Source organism: Manis pentadactyla, chromosome 9 (assembly GCF_030020395.1).
Source record: "Manis pentadactyla isolate mManPen7 chromosome 9, mManPen7.hap1, whole genome shotgun sequence".
In the NCBI taxonomy this organism is placed as follows: domain Eukaryota; kingdom Metazoa; phylum Chordata; class Mammalia; order Pholidota; family Manidae; genus Manis; species Manis pentadactyla.
The window spans coordinates 85,915,740-85,932,437 of record NC_080027.1 but is presented as its reverse complement, the minus strand read 5'-3'; the positions used below and the strand labels follow the sequence as shown (position 1 = coordinate 85,932,437).

The 16,698-nt window shown below is 46.9% G+C and overlaps 1 protein-coding gene across 6 annotated transcripts in view; it reads right to left on the bottom strand.

Annotated features, from left to right (window-relative positions):
- The window catches only part of CRY2 (cryptochrome circadian regulator 2), a 32,231-nt gene extending 16,989 nt beyond the window's left edge, over nucleotides 1-15,242 (bottom strand). For 5 of the 6 annotated variants that reach the window (XM_036891737.2, XM_057507614.1, XM_057507615.1 and 2 more), the window contains exons 1-5: nucleotides 14,989-15,241; nucleotides 7,597-7,705; nucleotides 4,269-4,411; nucleotides 2,483-2,667; nucleotides 1,633-1,721 (exon numbers count right to left, since the gene is read on the bottom strand). In XM_036891737.2, the coding sequence (XP_036747632.2) occupies nucleotides 1,633-1,721; nucleotides 2,483-2,667; nucleotides 4,269-4,411; nucleotides 7,597-7,705; nucleotides 14,989-15,203 (741 nt within the window). In that variant the 5' untranslated portion in view covers nucleotides 15,204-15,241. Of the gene's footprint in view, nucleotides 1-1,632; nucleotides 1,722-2,482; nucleotides 2,668-4,268; nucleotides 4,412-7,596; nucleotides 7,706-14,988 lie in introns of all 6 variants that reach the window. The other variant, XM_036891739.2, reaches the window with a different exon arrangement.
- Nucleotides 15,243-16,698: the final 1,456 nt, after the last annotated feature.

Here is a 16,698-nt window from a genome sequence, read left to right as displayed (position 1 = left end):
CAGCTGTGCTTGAAGGCTACACCTTGGACTCATTCATTGTTATGCAAGTTCAGAAACTCCTGTTTCTAAAAGCTGACTTATACAAGAACTGAATAATATAATCAATCCTCTTGCTCTTTGCTCCCATAGCCCTCTGATCTATTCCTTTCCTAACCCTCAGCAGACTGTAATTCCTTGTTTATTCTATCATCTCCAACAGCTTATTCGGAGACAGACTGCATGCCTTTTTGGGGGGCAGTCTTTCTAGTAGCCAGACCATCATGACAGGAGTAAGTGCTCACTTCACATTTAGAGAGCTGAAGAAGTTAAACCTCCTGAAATCAGGCTATACTCCTTTCGTGCACCTTTGTTTTCCCAAATGTGTAGGATATAGTATTGCCTCTGGTCACCACAGACTCTTATATCACCACCAGCAGATATAAGGCCCCATGACAGATGAGGCCCTCCAGGGGCATATGGAAAAGAAGCCCTGACTTTGTGATCTAAGAGGCATTCCTCTACAAAATGCTTTTAAGATGATAATCTGTGGGAACATGAGTTAGCTCTTTTCCCTTTTAAGTCTTATTCTACTCCAGCCATCCCTTTTGTCATCTCCATCCTTCTGCCCCCTTGGCCCAGCTGTTGTCTTCAAACTGATTCCAAGAATCTGTGAATGAACCTCCTGGTGTGGACAGAGACAGGTACTTCAGCCATAGCCCTTGGACACTGGTTTTCATCTTTTAAAGTGGTGGGGCTTGCTTTTGGTCCTGGCTGATAGTAACACCCAGATGGGACATCAAGGCTGGTAGGCCTGAGGAAGGCTGAGCCCACGGCATGACTTCATTGCCGGCGGGGCACCTCTGGAGCTGGAAAGCATTCTAAGGCCTGCCTTGGCCTCCCTGTTCCATTGCTATTAGCTGGCTGCTGGGTCAAATGCTTAGCCATCTGAGCAGGAATATAAAAACTTGTGATTGTAGGGACCCAGTCCTATAAACCAGCTGCAGGGGATAGGGAACTAGGAGCTGACTGTGTTTAGTCATAAGAATCTTCTCTGCTCCTTTAGTTCCGGGATTGTGGGGGCCATGTGACGTTGCTGAGGAGTGCCTCAGCCTCTTTCCTTCCCCTTGCCAATTCCCACTTCACTGGGAGGTGGGCCTTTTGGTCTCTGTATCCAAGCAAATGGAAATCAATGCCTTGGAGGAGTCCTAGCAGAAGGCTGGGGTGGGAGAGGACACAAAAACACAAAATAATTAATTTTATGGACTTTATTGACCAGATAACCTCATAGTAAGGGGAATCTGCCCACAGGTGAAAAAAAAAGCAACCCAATGTTAAGTTTTAGAATCAAACAGAATTTCCTAACCTTTAAAAGGAAGAGCTTAACACCTACCTTGTAAGGCTGTTGGGAAGATTAAAGAGAATAATGCAAGCAGGCACTTAACCCAGAAATGCTCAGCCCAGTGACCAAAAAGCAGTGAGCTGCTCACTGAATGGTGGCTGCTATTACTGCTGGTGCTATTGCCGTCAGGAACATTTTCCATTTTCCAACCACTCTGAACTAAGAGGCAATAAGGGACATGAACCTGACTCCATGTCCCCCACTGCCTCATTGCTAGCATTTGAACCTCTGTGTCTCAGAAACAGGGGTCATACCTTTCGTTCCAAGTGCTTATCCAAGCGGGCCAGAGCTTCTGTCTCTCCTCCTTGCCAAACAGTTGGGCCAAGTACTTCAGTGGGGAACCCTGCAAGAAGAAGAGTAGGTTACAGGACTAGAGGTTAGGCCATTTCAATGGGCTCAGCTGGTCTGTTCTTTGAGCTCTGTGGGAACTGAACAGTGGTGTTCTTGGTGCTCCTGGGGCTTACACCTTATACCTAAATGTTAATCTTTAACAGTGTTCTCTAGGTCACCCAGGTTCTCTTTCCACTGTGACATTTTTGTCTCCTTTCCCTTGCTTTCTCATCCCAACCAGTCACTATTATAGGCAGGTGAGAACAATCTTGGGCTGCTGGCCCTTTTAGGTTAGTTGGCAATGACTGTGGTTTTCAGGTGAGAAAGGCTAACTTTGTTCAGACCAAAAAATGGGGGACCAGGGGAAGAAAGGGAAGGGGAGAAAGGAGATAGTCAGTAACCCAAGAGCTGACAGACCCCCTTTCAACAGAAGTGATACTAGTTATCTTGGTATTGGAAAGCCCATGGATGCCAGCAACGACTGTGCCTCTATCATCTGAGAGGGAAAAGAACAAAAACAGAGGCATGAATTAGAAATAGACTGTATATATGAGCATGAACAGAAAAAAGACGGAAGGACATATTCCAAAATCAACAGTAGTTCTCTCTGGGTGGTTGGGTAAAGGTGATTGTTATTTCTACTTTTGTTTCTCTGTATTTTCTAACCGGTCTATAACAACATACATTACTTTGACAAAGAAGGATAAAAACCAGTAACTTATTTTACAAAAAAGGAGGTTCTGGCCTAAGAGGCCTGGAACAGGAAGTACATACCCAGCTCCTCCAGGGAGGGCACGCCATAGGTGTCATCATGGTTCTCTTGTATCTCAGTCCTGCAACTCTCCATCTGCTGGCTGGTCACAGAACCCATGGGCTTCTTGGGCAACTCCATGCGGCTAATGATGGCCTGAAAGCGCTTGTAGGTTAGGGGCGGCTTCTGCCCATTCAGCTCAATGATCCTGGGAACCCCAAAGCACACCTAATGTCATTCACAAGGCCCTTTGTTTCAGGCTCCCACCCACCCAGAAAACAGCCCAGACTTTGAAGGCTTGGATGGTGGCTTTCCTCATCAGCTCATGGGTCCCACCCTAAGTGACAAGGAAGGGGCAAGGGAGGCTACATCTCCATTTTATCGAGAAGGAAAATGAAGCTCAGAGAGCTGGAGCAGGTGCCTCAGGTAATGGAGCAAGGTGGGGCCAAAGCTGGGACTCAATTCCAGGCCCTGGTGTCAATGTGGAGTCACCTAAAGACAGAGACTGACCATATCTCTCTAACCACAGAAAAGTCCTCACTAGCCTTCTTGGTACGTGGTGTCAGTCCAAGCCATGGGAATCTCCACGGACTTCCCTCTCTATCCCAGCATAAGCCTTGAGGATGTTCTTTGATAAGAGCTGCAAACATGTTCCTTTATTGGAAAATCATTCCCTTCTTGGCCTCTGTTTACTAGAGCAGAGAGGTGGAGAATAGCCTATCCTCTCTAAATCAGACTGGGGCTGGGGCTAATGGCAACAGCTAATATTTAAAGGGTGTTTCGGTTTGCAAGATATTTTTTCATGAACAAGGGAAACACAGCTGCACTCAGGTAAGAAGACAATAGACAGAGGAATAAGGAGGAGAACTTAGGTTGTTCATAGAGGATAAATTGGGGTAGTTTGGAGCAACATTCCTGGGGCTTCTGTTGGCCAGGAAGCAGCTTACACAAGACCTGGCTGGATGGGTGAGTTCATTTCTCAGTTTGGCTCCTGCTCTCCTCCACTAGCAGAGACAGAAGGTTGGCCGCTGCCCTGTAGTAATTCCCTGCTTCTCTGGCACGTGGCAGGAGGAGGAGCTCCACACCCAGCATCTCCGTCTCTGCATGAGAGCTCAGCTCACGTGCAGAGCTGTGTGATGTGGCCTCCTGGCAGCCACCTCTGGGCTGGGGAGAGGGGGGCAGGGGACAGTGGTGGCTGCTGGCTTGACAGCAACAGCAGGAAGGTGACTGCTCTGCCAGGGTAGGCGAGGAGAAGGTTTCCCCCTAGACATCTAAAGCACAGAAGCTTGTCCCCAGGGAAGGAGGCTACTGTGTAATTATCAGCTTCCTGCAGGGATCTCTAACACCTCCTGAGTAACATTCAAATGCATGGCCTGGAAACCCAGATGGCCAGGGGAGCACGGGGAACTCTTATTAGGTAAAGTAACTGGGCCTATGAGAACAGGCATTCTGTTGGGAAGATAACAGATAGGGCCCACTGAGGTCACAGGGCAGCCTTTGAGGAGCAGGAGGGAAGTGGGAGCATGAGTAGTGGATGGGACTGGAGCATATCAGGAGCAGATCTATAAAGATCTTGCATGGGGAGCCTCACTGTTTCCTAATAAGCCTTTCTGCACCCCCATCAGGTAGAGCTCTCCATGACCTGTTCTACAGACCCTAACTCTGGCTCATTCTCCTCCAGCCTCTAGAGATGCCATATCTCATGTGCCAGGTGGCCCTATTGCTAAACCTTCCCAAGTTCTGCTCAGCAGGTGTCCAAATCACCAGCTCCCACAACTGGCAGCCTGACCCCTGTAACCCAGCTCTTACCTGTCTAGGTCATAGAGAGTATGAGAATTCTCGGTCACCACCTCCACACCCGCCTCCTTGGCCATCTTCATGATGGCTGCATCCCGTTCTTTCCCAAAGGGTTCAGAGTCATACTCAAAGGTCAAGCGGGTCACCCCCCATTCCTGTGGAAAGAGAATCTGTTATGCTAAACACTGCTTGGGGGAGGGGGAAAAGCTGGGCCCTCAGCTTTTTCCTGGGAAGGAAGACAGCAAGTCTAGAGACCTGTCAGAATGGGCTGCAGAGCAAGCTAGGGGCAATGACTTAAATGGGAAAGCAAACAATCTGAGGTTCACAGGGGTTGAGGAGGGCAGGCCTCTGAGGTGAGGCCAAGAGCACCACAACAGCGGAGCCCAAGGCCAGCGTGCTCTCTGTGGAGTCAGGAGACAGGTGGCAGCCCTGTGCGCTGGCTGTGTCCTTGAGGTAGAAGAATGCAGCAAGAAGCTATAAATACAGTGCTCCCAGGGGAGCCCCTAGTCCTCAAAGAGGCCCTGACTCACTGGTGGAGCAGTGGGGGACAGGATCACCACCCCAACCCCCCCGCCCTTCCCCAGCTCAGCAAGCTTTTCCCAGAGCTCCTCATGGTGCTGCAAACTTCTGGCCTAGTTTTCTTGGCAGGCTTGTGTTATATGAAGTGTCCTAGTGGTTTCCACAGCAACACTCCTGAAGCCAGCAGCAAACAGAGCTAATAGACAGATTCCAGCTCTCAGATTCAGGGAAGGAGGAGCAATCTTTAGTGCAGAGATCAGAGAAATCAGACTAGAAAGGCCTCACAGTAAAAAAGAAGGTAATTCTTTTCCAAGTCTTGAGTCGTTTCTGGTAGAAATTTCTAGGTTTCCTTGCAATGATGGGAGAAAGCTGGCCAGTGAAAAGTTGTACAGAAAGCCCTAGAGCATGCAACTGGCAAGAAAAAAACCACATTCCAACCAGTCTCTGGTCATGTTCCCTTAAAACTCTGAACCCCATGGCAAATGGGGTGTAGCTCCTGAGCAGGGCTGGTCATCCCTCCTCCAAGGACAACAGCACCAACATTTATTGAGTCCTTACTGAATCAAGTACCATGCTTAGTGGTGCATACAGATTACACTGTTAAGTACTCATAGGTTTGTGCATAATAATAAAAATGTAATTAGATGACACCTTCTCCAAGAAGCCTTCCTTTACCTTCTCCTTCAATATGGTTCTCCTGTACCTTGCCCTTTTCCCATCATAGCATTTATTATATGGCAGTGAACTTTCCCATTACTTGCCTGTTCCTCCACGACAGTGTGAACTCTCAGAGCTGAAACCATGCTGTCACATTCGTCATCACCCTAGTACCTAGTATGGGTAGAAGCTCAATAAATATACAGTAGTCTCCCCTTATCTGTGAGGGATATGCCGCTACCTCAGTGGTTGCCAGAAACTGCAGATAGTACCAAGTCCATCACATACCCCCAGGAAAGCAGGGAAGTTCCCTCAGAAAGGTTGATTTTTTTCCCCAATAAGCAGAGCAAAGCAAGGCAGTAAACATCCCTTGCCAACAGGAAACCTTGTCCTTAAACTCCTGGCATTACAAGAGCCCCTAATAAATCTTGCTGGCTTGAGCCAAGAATACATCTAAGGAAGCCAGTGGTCTCTGAGGTAGAATACCTCACCACATACCACGTTTCTTCCTAGGCATACATACTTAGGAGAAATTTTAGCTTACAAATTAGGCACAGTAAGAGATTAACAATAACTAATAATAAAATAGAATTATAACAATATACTGTAATAAAATTATGTGAATGTGGTCTCTCTCTCTCTCTCTCTCTCTAAGTATCTTACTGTACTGTGCTTACCCTTCTTCTTGTGATGATGTGAGATGATAAAATGCCCACGTGGTGAAGTGAAGTGAGGGGAATGACATCGGTACCGTGATGGAGCATTAGGCTACGACTGACCTCTGTATATACGCCAGAAGGAGAATCATCTGCTTTCTGACTGTGGTTGACCACAGGTAACTGAAACCACAAATAGGGGGAGTAGTGTACACAGAATGACTGAATGAATGATCTGTTTGTATCTCTAGGCTACTATTTGGTTGGCCTCTGAGGGGCTGGGAGAGAGGAGGTCAAGGCAGAGGGAGAAGAGAGGCAAATGTGTTTAATGACATGGTGGTTAAGAACACAACTCTGCAGTCAGACAGCCCTTGCTCAAATCTTAGACCACCACTTCTCAGCTTCATGGTCATGGGCAAGGTACTGTTGCCTCACCTGGAGAATAGGGACAACAGTATCTACCTTTTAGGGCTGCTGTGAAGAGTAGGTACATGGAAAGTATATAAAGCACTTACTTAGAACAGTACTTGACTCACAGTCAGCCCTAATCAATGGCTATTATCATTGTGTGATTTGTACATGTGCGTGTATGTGTGGGGGTGTGCGGAGGTGAAGTGAATGATGAAATGTTAACTTAGTTGCTTGCCTTCACATGGGACCTTTCCTCCCGTCTTTTCCCCCAGAAAGAGTAGAGAAGAAAGCTGGGGTGGAGAGGAGCATAAAAAAACCATGCGCTGCTGAGGAAGAAGAGAGACTGTCCTGGAGCCCTCTGTCCATGAGTACTTTTGCCTCTGGGCCTTAAAATGTGTTTTATAACAGCATTAGACTCATAGACACTGAGAAGTGACTAGTGGTTACCAAGGGGTAGAGGAGTCGGGGGTGGGGGGCTGTTGAACCACTGTGATGTACATTTGATAAAATTTTTAAAAATTATAAAAAATTATAATAAACAAAATGTTTTACAAAGAAAGAAGTTGTCAGGGGAAGTGAGCTGGTCACCTGACATAGCAAACAGAGGCCTATGTGGTACCCAAATGAAGATTTTGTCCATCACATACCCCCAGGAAAGCAGGGAAGTTCCCTCAGAAAGGTTGATTTTTTTCCCCAATAAGCAGAGCAAAGCAAGGCAGTAAACATCCCTTGCCAACAGGAAACCTTGTCCTTAAACTCCTGGCATTACAAGAGCCCCTAATAAATCTTGCTGGCTTGAGCCAAGAATACATCTAAGGAAGCCAGTGGCCTCTGAGGTAGAATACCTCACCACATACCACGTCTGGACTGAGCTGGGAACTTTCGAACAAGATACTGGCTTCACAGAATTTTTACCTTAACACAGTTTCCATTCCGTTGGCAAACTGACCGGTGGCATTTGCTCCCAACTTCCCTAGCAGCTACAGTCAGACCAACATCGACAATTTCCATTTACTCGGAGTATCACCTCATTCAGTCTGTGGGAAAAGCCTAGGGAGCAGAATCTCACTGTCTTCTCTAGGCCTCTGCATACTTACCTTGAATAGCCTTGGGAACACATCAGCTGGCTGTCCCCGGACCACAAACAGGCGGGAGTTCAGTTTCCTTAAACTTGTGTCCAAATCTTCCAGAGACTGAAGGAGGAATCTGCAGAGCCCACACAGGCCTTGTTAGTGGTAAGATAATAAAAAGTTGCTCTTTTTCCTAACAAAGCAGGGAGAAGCTGGTGTACTGTGTATGCCAAACAAGTAGCATCATTAGGACCAGGACTAGAGAGGCCTGGATTTGAGTCCAGGTGTGAGATGGCAGGGTATCAGCACCACCTCAACTGAAATTCTGGCTTTGCCACTTACTAGCTGCATGACTTAAGGTAGTTAGCACCTTGAGCTTTTTTTCCTAATATGCAATATGGAATTGATATTAATACATATCCCATAGAATTGCTAAGAAAATCAAATAATGCATGAAAAACATTTAGTACAGTGCTTGGCACTTATACAGTGCTGGGATAAGTGTGAGCTGTTCCTGCTCTTGTTTTTCTATGATCAGAGACAAGTCACGTATACCCTCTCGTCTCAGGTCCTGGGTGTAAATATTAGTCCATCACAAGGCTGTTGTGATAATCAACAGGGAGAACAGATGAGAAAGCCACTTGAAAACCAAAGGCAGGACTATGGTATGGAAGCCTGAGGTCCTATTAGCAGAGGAACAAGACTGAAATAGCCCTGAAAATCCTACCTGCCCTGGTCGAGCAAACTCCCTGATATTCTGAATTCATGCTCTGGGCTGTGTATCTGTCTACTGCCATTGACCCATAATGTGGGCTGGGTCCCCAGCTCCTGGGATTTCTTCTCGCAGGTGGCTCACTCTCCAAGCCTCTCCAGGGTTCTGGCTACCAGATTCTCATCCTAAGACAGAGAAGGCCTTGGAAGGTCCTTCTCTATATGATATCCCTACATGCTGTCGGGGGTGAGGGTGAGGATGGAATGGAGGGGACTCAATATACTCAAGAGACCTAGCCTGAGAGCTGGGTCACCCTGGGAGAGGGAAAGGAGATGACATCTGCTGCTGCTGAGTGCCTTCAGCATTTTGTTTATTTTTGTATGATCACAAAATTTATTAACTATTTAGTCAGGCACAATCCCCTATCTGAGAAATTCAATCAACACATTTTATGGTATGTTTTGCTTTTAAATTAATTGAAATTAACATTTTGAACAGATCATGTGGTTCAACATTCGTTATAAAAAAGTATACAGTAAAAACTCTCTCCCTGCATCCCCAGGAATTTAATTCCGCTCCCCAGAGGCTAACAGTATTATCAATGTTATTATACAACTGTTATGCTTTTTAGATGTGTTCTCTTTTTCATTCTCTCAACATATTTTGAAGGGAAATATTATCCTCATTTTATAGATGAGGAAAAAGGTGGAAGGGATTAATTTGTCTACACAGGTCATAGTTACTAAGTGACAAAGCTGGGGTGGGAATCTAGGTGAGTCAGACTCTGAAGCCTTGTTTTCTTCTCTGTGCCTCACTGCTAAAGCCTTTTAGTAGCATACCAGACACTCCTCTGGGGCAGAGATTCTGCAGGACCTCATGTGTTTGGAATCCCTCTGATAAACGTAAACCTGTCTTTAAGTAACACTGACTTTCTAATCTTCCTCAGAAACTAAGCTCTGACAGGTTACCTGGTTCAGATACCTCCTGCTATCTACCCTCTGGCACCTCCCACCCATCTCTGTCAGTAATGGGAATCACCAGATTTTATTTTGAACAGAATGAAGCCCCGTGCCTCCTCTGCTGCATGACACCCACCCCGGCTATTGGAGGCTTACAGAGCAGTGACTGTTCCTAGGCTGCCAGCTAGAACCATCCCCTACAGCCGCCTCTGACGTCCACAGGACACTCCCTCGGCAGCAGGGAAGGCCACAGACCCACATTCCAGCACAGCTGAGTTCAAGCAGCCTCTGTGGATTTCTGTTTTTGAAAAACTTACACTCTCAGAAAAGGAAAGCTGAGACATCAGTTACGCAGTTGCTTTGGCCTCCTCCCAGGCCACCCTACTCCTCTCAGGGGAAAATAAGAGAGGCCCATGTACACAGCCTCTTGCCACCTGAAATCTGGGCCCTGCCAGGTAGAAATGCCAACAGATAACTGGCGACTTAAATTCTGCAACCCCAGGCCAAAGGGTCCGCTCTCTATGGCTCCCAGGTATGGTCTTGCCATGTACTTGTTGGGTCTCTTCCTTCACATAGGACTTTGATTTGAAGTTATAAATAAGGTTGACATACACGTGAAAGCTGCCTTCTACACACCTCTATTTCTAGATCTCATTTACTAAAAGGAGAGATCCTTGCAGGATCTCTGAAGATAACCCCATGAGAGCTCTTTTTTTCTTTGACAAGAGATGTCTATAGCTGAGGCAGGGAGCAGAAGGCCCAACTCTGAACTCAGCAACCAAATAATAAAAATAGCAACAACATTTAATGAGCACTTAAAATGAATCAGGTACCACGCTTCATACATTTACCTCATTTAAGTCTAAAACGTATGAAGTAGATACTATGGTTATTCCCATTTTGCGGATGAGGAAACAGAGGCACCAAGAGTTTAAGTAATTTGCCCAACATCATACATCTAATAAGCAGCCAGAATACAAACCCAGGCAATGTGTCTCAGGGGCTGCATTCTTAACCTTATCAGCTCCATCTCTTGTCCAGAACTCACCACCTGAACACTGAGGCTGTCCTGCCCAAGACTCAACCTTCAGGGAGCACTATAGCACAACTCAAAAGACAACTCTGCTACCAGATCCTTGCTCCTCTGAGGATCAACAGGCTGTGAATCACCCAGAAGCTGACCACCAGAATCAGAATCTGCATTTTCTTAAGATCCCCTGGTCATTCTTTTACACATTATAGTTTCTGAAGCACATTCTAGAAAACCGAACTTTACTTCTAGCTTGTGTTTAACAAGTTGCCTTTCTTTCCTTCTAATTTGTTTCTACTAAACTTTCTCTCTTAAGGTCCTGGTTTATACCTCTCTTTGGCCCTCTAGAAATGCTGTTACTTCCAACTTCCCTTCTAAATCAAGCCCTTGCAGGGCTTCTCCAGAAAGGAGGCCTCAGTATGGCCCCCACAGGAGGCAACAGGCCCCAGAAGTCCCAGCCTTCAGGCAGTCAGAGAAAGAGAAGCCTCTGCTATGGCACCTTTGAGGCCTGCCAGATGACAGCTTTGCGTAACGCCAAAGGAACATAGAGCAGGGCTGCTAGTGGGCAAATGCTCAGCAGGGCAAGCTTATGCATTCTTTCATCAGAGAGAATGCTGGGTCTTCTGTGCTCTCTTGGAGCCCTCCTCTCCACATGACCAGTTTCTCTTTACTCCAATGACGGGGGACTCTAAAGAAAAGTGGCCTGGCTTTGGACGTGGTGGTGTTTGGGGCTGGCAGCTCACCCTTGGCAGCTCCGAGCTGAGCTCACATGGCCAAAATTCAGAGCACATGGTCCTGTGTGATCAGTTAAAGCTCACCCTTTGGATCAGACGGCATGTGCAACTGAATTACGTTATGTAAGTGCGCTGGAGCCAGAGGCAGGCAGAACTGGAGAAAACCAAATTGGAATTTTCAAAAATACAAAAAGGACTCTGTAAGTCAGAGACTCCATAGGGCTAGCTCTTTAGTAGAAGACAGGCAGGTACTTTGGTTAAGAATAAGACAGGCAGATCTTTAGGGGAAGCCTTCTCTAGAGATGGCAGATTCTGTGTTGAGGGATATTTTATTTGTTGTTAAAAAGTGGACTCTTTTTTGGGTCCAGATCACGCTTGACCAAGTTTCTCTGCTTCAAGTCAAGGTCATCTAAGCATGATGATAGCATCACAGGCTGGGTCAGACTATCATAGCCTGGGCCATAGCTACACAGGATACTAATATAAATTAATTTCTTCTAAGTAAGGGAGCTTAAGACCCATGGAAAAGGATAATCCAAACCCACAGTCCATACTAGGAATTGATCTCTAAGTATGACTGATATAAAAATATATTTATTCTTTCCTAGTTCCAAAGAGAAAGATGAAGATGAAGATGTCATCCCTTTTAGGCAAATGGCAACGTTGCCTCAGCAGCAGGACACTAAAGGGACTTGCCTGGGCACCAGGGTGAACAGCTCAGAAAAACTCAAATTTTCCTGCCTATAGACTATAATTCTCAGTCCCCTTCTCGCTGACCAAATTCTAAGAAAGAACCACCCAGATCAAAAGTCCAACATTTTTAACTCCCAGCTTTGAGAAGAGAGGCATACTTGTTGGCACCAGGCATCTCAGAGAGTTCCCAGTTCACCTCATTTATTGGTTCTGAGCAATATGAGCTGGTATTTTATTTTACCAACTCTCTCTGTCCCAGAAGCTCCTAAATGCAGGTGTAGTACAGAGCTGGGGAGAAAATGATTAAATAAAGGGTGCAGTAAATGGTTGCCAATATCTGTCTAAGTAGTAGCAGGAAAAGAAGTGTAATGGAAAACTGCAAGGGCCTATCTTGAGCACCCATTTTTAAATCTAGAAGCTGCTTACATCCCGTTTTTTGTTGTTTTTTTGGTTTTTGGGTCTCACTGCAGCACCTCCTTCCAGATGCAGCAAATTTGGAGAAGGTGGGGCTGAGGAAAATGGCAAAGGGCTTACTTAGCCAACTAGTGCTTGACAAACAAATCTTGAGGCTCATATGGCTACAATAGAGCTTCAAGTAGCCCTGTATCAACATGGCAAGGAGTGTGCTAGCCCTTTTTCTGCGCTAATAAATACTTTTTTCTTGGCCGCCTCTCTCTGTCCTCGTTTTACTCTTAGAAAGTGACATTCACGGTTATTTTAATCTGATTCATGTGCCAAAAACACTGTGTGGGAGTCAGTGTAGGAAATGCAGAAGGAAAATAGAGATCACAGATTTTGCTTTCCCCCCATCTCCTGCAGATGGCCCAGGGACCTAACTCCCTAAGGAGGCTTTTCAGAGGCAGCAACTGCAGTATTTGCCAAGCTAGGACATTAATGCCGCAGCACAATTTGACCAGATCAGTCCCAGATACAGAAACAACCACTGGAAGATTACATATGTTGTAGCTATGCCCAGGTATGGCTGGCTCCATCACTCCTCCCACACGCTAACTGAGGGTCTCAGTTTGCAGCTCTGCCCTCCATCTGATCATGCGGGTAAAGACGATGGTAAAGACTATGGTGGGAGTAGTAGGAATATGTCTGTTTCCAGGCTCAGTAGCAGTTATATTTGATCTGTTTTGCTTTCTCTCACCTCTTTCTTCTGAATGCCCAAACTAATTAGGCTTCCTGTGCTGCAAGGTAATAATGTAACACATGTCCCAAGCTGTCAGTTCTCTAGCCCAAGAGCTTTAAACACCCTAATGCCCAGGCCATAACCCAGAACAATTAAATCAGAATTGGGGGAGAGGGGGACCCAGACATCTTTGAAAGATCCTTAAGTGATTCTCTTGTACAGCAAGATTGACATTGCTTTAGTCTGTTTCGCTACTTTATCTATCTCTTGGCACTTAGTTATACTAAATTAAGTTTACATGTCTTCCTCCACTACAATGTAGGCTCTGGGAGCTCTGGAAACACTGCAACTGCTTGTTCACTGCTGTGTTCTTAGAAATACCTAGAGCAGTGCCCGGCAGATAGTAGACACTCATTAAATAATTGCTCAGTTAACACTTGCATTCCTACATGGCCTCTGACTTCACAATTTGACTCAGGCATCTGAGCTGCCACTCTCTTTTTCTCTTTAATTCCTCCTTTCTTCCTTCACTCACTTGAAAGCACAATCACAAAAGGATGACCCACAAAAATTCATAAGCACCAGGCTCCTAGCAAATCTAAGTTTAACCAGAAACAGAGTTTTTGTTGATTTTTAATCTTCACTACCACAAAGGAGTAGGCAGTCCTATTGAGGCAATGTCCCCTCTGGCACACTGCCATAGGGAGAGGAGCAAAGTCTGAGGCTTGGCTTAATGTCCATGCTAATAGATGGTCATTTGAGGATGTCTGTCAAACCCAGCCTCCTATCTGTAGAAATTGGAGCAGAGGCAGAGCAATAGAGCACCCTGAAAACTGTGTAGGCAGGCTCTCCACAGGGCTAACTTTAGTCATTCTCTCTATATAAATGTGGCAGGTGGGGCATATAGTAGACCTACTATCAGGAGCACTCACTCTCCTAGGAGGGCACACTCCTTGGAGAGGGAAGAACAGTGTGTTGAGAGCCACCATATCCTGGGAGTAACCCTGCCCATCAGCGCAACAAGCCCACAAGCAAACATCCTCCAGAACAATGCAAACAAACAGAATGATTGCTGCTTCACGGCGTTTTAGAGAGATGGGTACACCAGTGTTAAACATTCTCCAGTGTTAAAATTGGTTTTAAACACTCGTTACAGAAAAAATACATCAACTATATATCTGTTAATCCTTTCCCATGACCCTGTTGATTATTTCCTGGGAGTTATCAAAGAGAGGTCCTTGATATCAGCTTTCTTGCTCCCAAACCTTAGTGCACCTGTTGATAAAAGTCTCATCTACAGTGGCTCAACTGTCCTTTAAAACCAGTCTTAAGAGGAAGGAAGTTACACTTTGGTTCCTTTATTTTTCCTAGCAAGCTCATAGCTGCTGAAGGAATTCTCCAAAATGGGTTAAGTACTACTACTCTCTAGCTCAGGACCCAAAGTGCCTCGAACTGAACATGCCATTGGGGTCTTTATTTGTCATAAAGAGAAAACGGCACTTGCCTTAAAAATGCTAAGCCAGAGTCTCTAGACCTCCAGAGGCCGAATGGTCTTGGTGGAGGGAAATCAGGATGGGTGAATGGATGGATTCAAACAAACCAGAGGCTTAAAAATGACCTTCTGGAGCCCAGCAATGGGCTGTTTTACTTGAAGAACGCAGGCATCTGCTGTGTTAGTGATTCAGAAACCCATCCCTGCCTTCACACTACAATCTCTCTCCTTTCTTTCCCTCCCTGGACACACCCTAAGAGCCCTAGACCAGGTTCTGCCACTCACTACGTGCAAATTCTTGGGCAGGTCAGCTCTGTGCCTCTAAGGCTCAAGAGTGTCATCTGTACAATAGGGTCACTAACTGCTCCACAAGAACGTTGTAAGGCCCCAAAGGAAATAACACAGTGCAAACTCTCTCTGTCAGAAGGCGATTACTACGACGACTTAATTTCTTCTCCCCTCCTGGATTCTCCCCTCTGGAGACCCACCCGGTTGTCTTCCTGCCCCAGCTCTCAGGCCAGAGTCTTCCGGGAAGCCGTGGGGACGAGAGAGTTTAGGGTGGGCCCAGCGTCCCCGGCGGGGTGCGGGCACCTGGCCTGTACTCGGACGCCCCAGAGGCCAGGCTGTGCCCCCGAGCCCGCAACCCCGCCCCGGGCCCCCTCACCTCCATCGGTTGATCCCGACTGAGGAGGAGGCCGCAAACCAAGGGTCGAGGATGTAAACGCAGCGCACACACCGCGCGCCGCGCACGGCCGCGAGCAGCGCCGGGTTGTCGTGGAGCCTCAGCCCCTTGCGGAACCAGTGCACTGAGGAGGCGCCATCCGCGCCATCCGCTGGCGCTGTGGCCGCCGCTACAGCGGTCACCACAGCCGCCGCCATCACCGCCCGGACTGCTCACGGTAGCGCCGTTCCGCCTGTCCGCGCTGCGGGCACCGCCCCTAGCCCGCCCAGTGACCTATGACGCAGCAGCTCCTCTCTGTGGCCCCGCCCCTCGTACTCTGGAAAGCCTCTGCCATTGGCCGGGCACCTCCCGTCGGGCGATTGGCCCAGCAGCGCGAGTCCGGCCCCGCCCCCTCACGTTCCCACCATGTGTCCGCCAGCCCTGGAGCAGGAGACTGGAGGGGCAGTTGACGCAGACTGGCGCTCCCCGCCGAAGTCTGGACGTGGACTCGGTCTCTGGGGACAGCGACTCCTCCTACGTGCAGCCTGTTCAAGGCCTGCAGCTGGAAGCTGTTTGGGCTGGCGGCGGTTGCTATGACTCCAGCCAGTGATTTATGGGATTGACAACCCGCTGTCTTACATCATCATCATCGTTAACGTCTAAGTCTATTGCATCATCTACAACATTCTACTACAGCTACCAATTATTGAGTGCATTTTATGTGCATATTTACATTAAGGCAACATGATAGTACCCTTACACAGACTGTCTCGTTCACTTCCCTCAACTCAGCCCAGTTGTATTATGAGCCCTATTGAAAGAGCTGTTATTTTTATTATTTTATGGACGAAGAAAACTGAGGCTACTGCAGGTTTAGCGTCTTGCTCAGTATACTAAGGCTAATAAAAGGATTCCACCCACGTTATTTTGCACCCAAAGTTTCTACTTTTATCCACAAAGCTATACTTATATCTGCACCGAGCTCCTTGGCATTTGCAAGTTGCAGAGTCTAAAGAGGGGGAGGAGTGTCCTGATGTGCAGCAGCAGAGGGGTTGGGAGTAGGGACTGGGGATGCGGAGGGCATAGGTTAAGATAGTAATTTGTTATCAGAGGAATTTTTCTTTTACCTCTATGTTAAGTAGAGTCAATGGTACCTCTGTGTGCAAGGCACTTAACTGGTTCCTTGGGGGATTGAGATTAGGAGGACACTGTTCCCACTCTCCCCTGAGGAGCCAGGTGGAACCCTTTTATTCTTCAGGAGTCCAGCACAGGGCTTGTTGATTGCCTGACTGAATGGTCAAAGAAGCATAGGTACACTTGCAGGGAAGTGTTGGTGGTGGGCTAAAATAGCCTCCTCAGGTTAGAGCTCTAGGATTGTTAAGTGAAGTGTCTGTTTCAATTTGGCCCGAGGTTGTGTACCCATGCTCAGAACCCTTCCTGAACTTGAGACTGAGCAATGAAGGAATTTAGCAATTTAGTCAGCAATTTAGTGGTATTAGTGGCACAACTTTAAAACCACAGCATCATTACAATCTTAGGGTCTCATTTCTAGGGCTTTATACAAGCTGTTCCCTCAAGCCAGCAACACTCTCCCTGCCCCACCCCCTTTCTAACTCCAATTTGTTCTGCGTCACTGCTCAGTATTGATGTCATTTTCTTGCTCTCTGATCCCAGTCTGCATAGTGCCCCATCTATTCTGTGCTGCTTCTTATC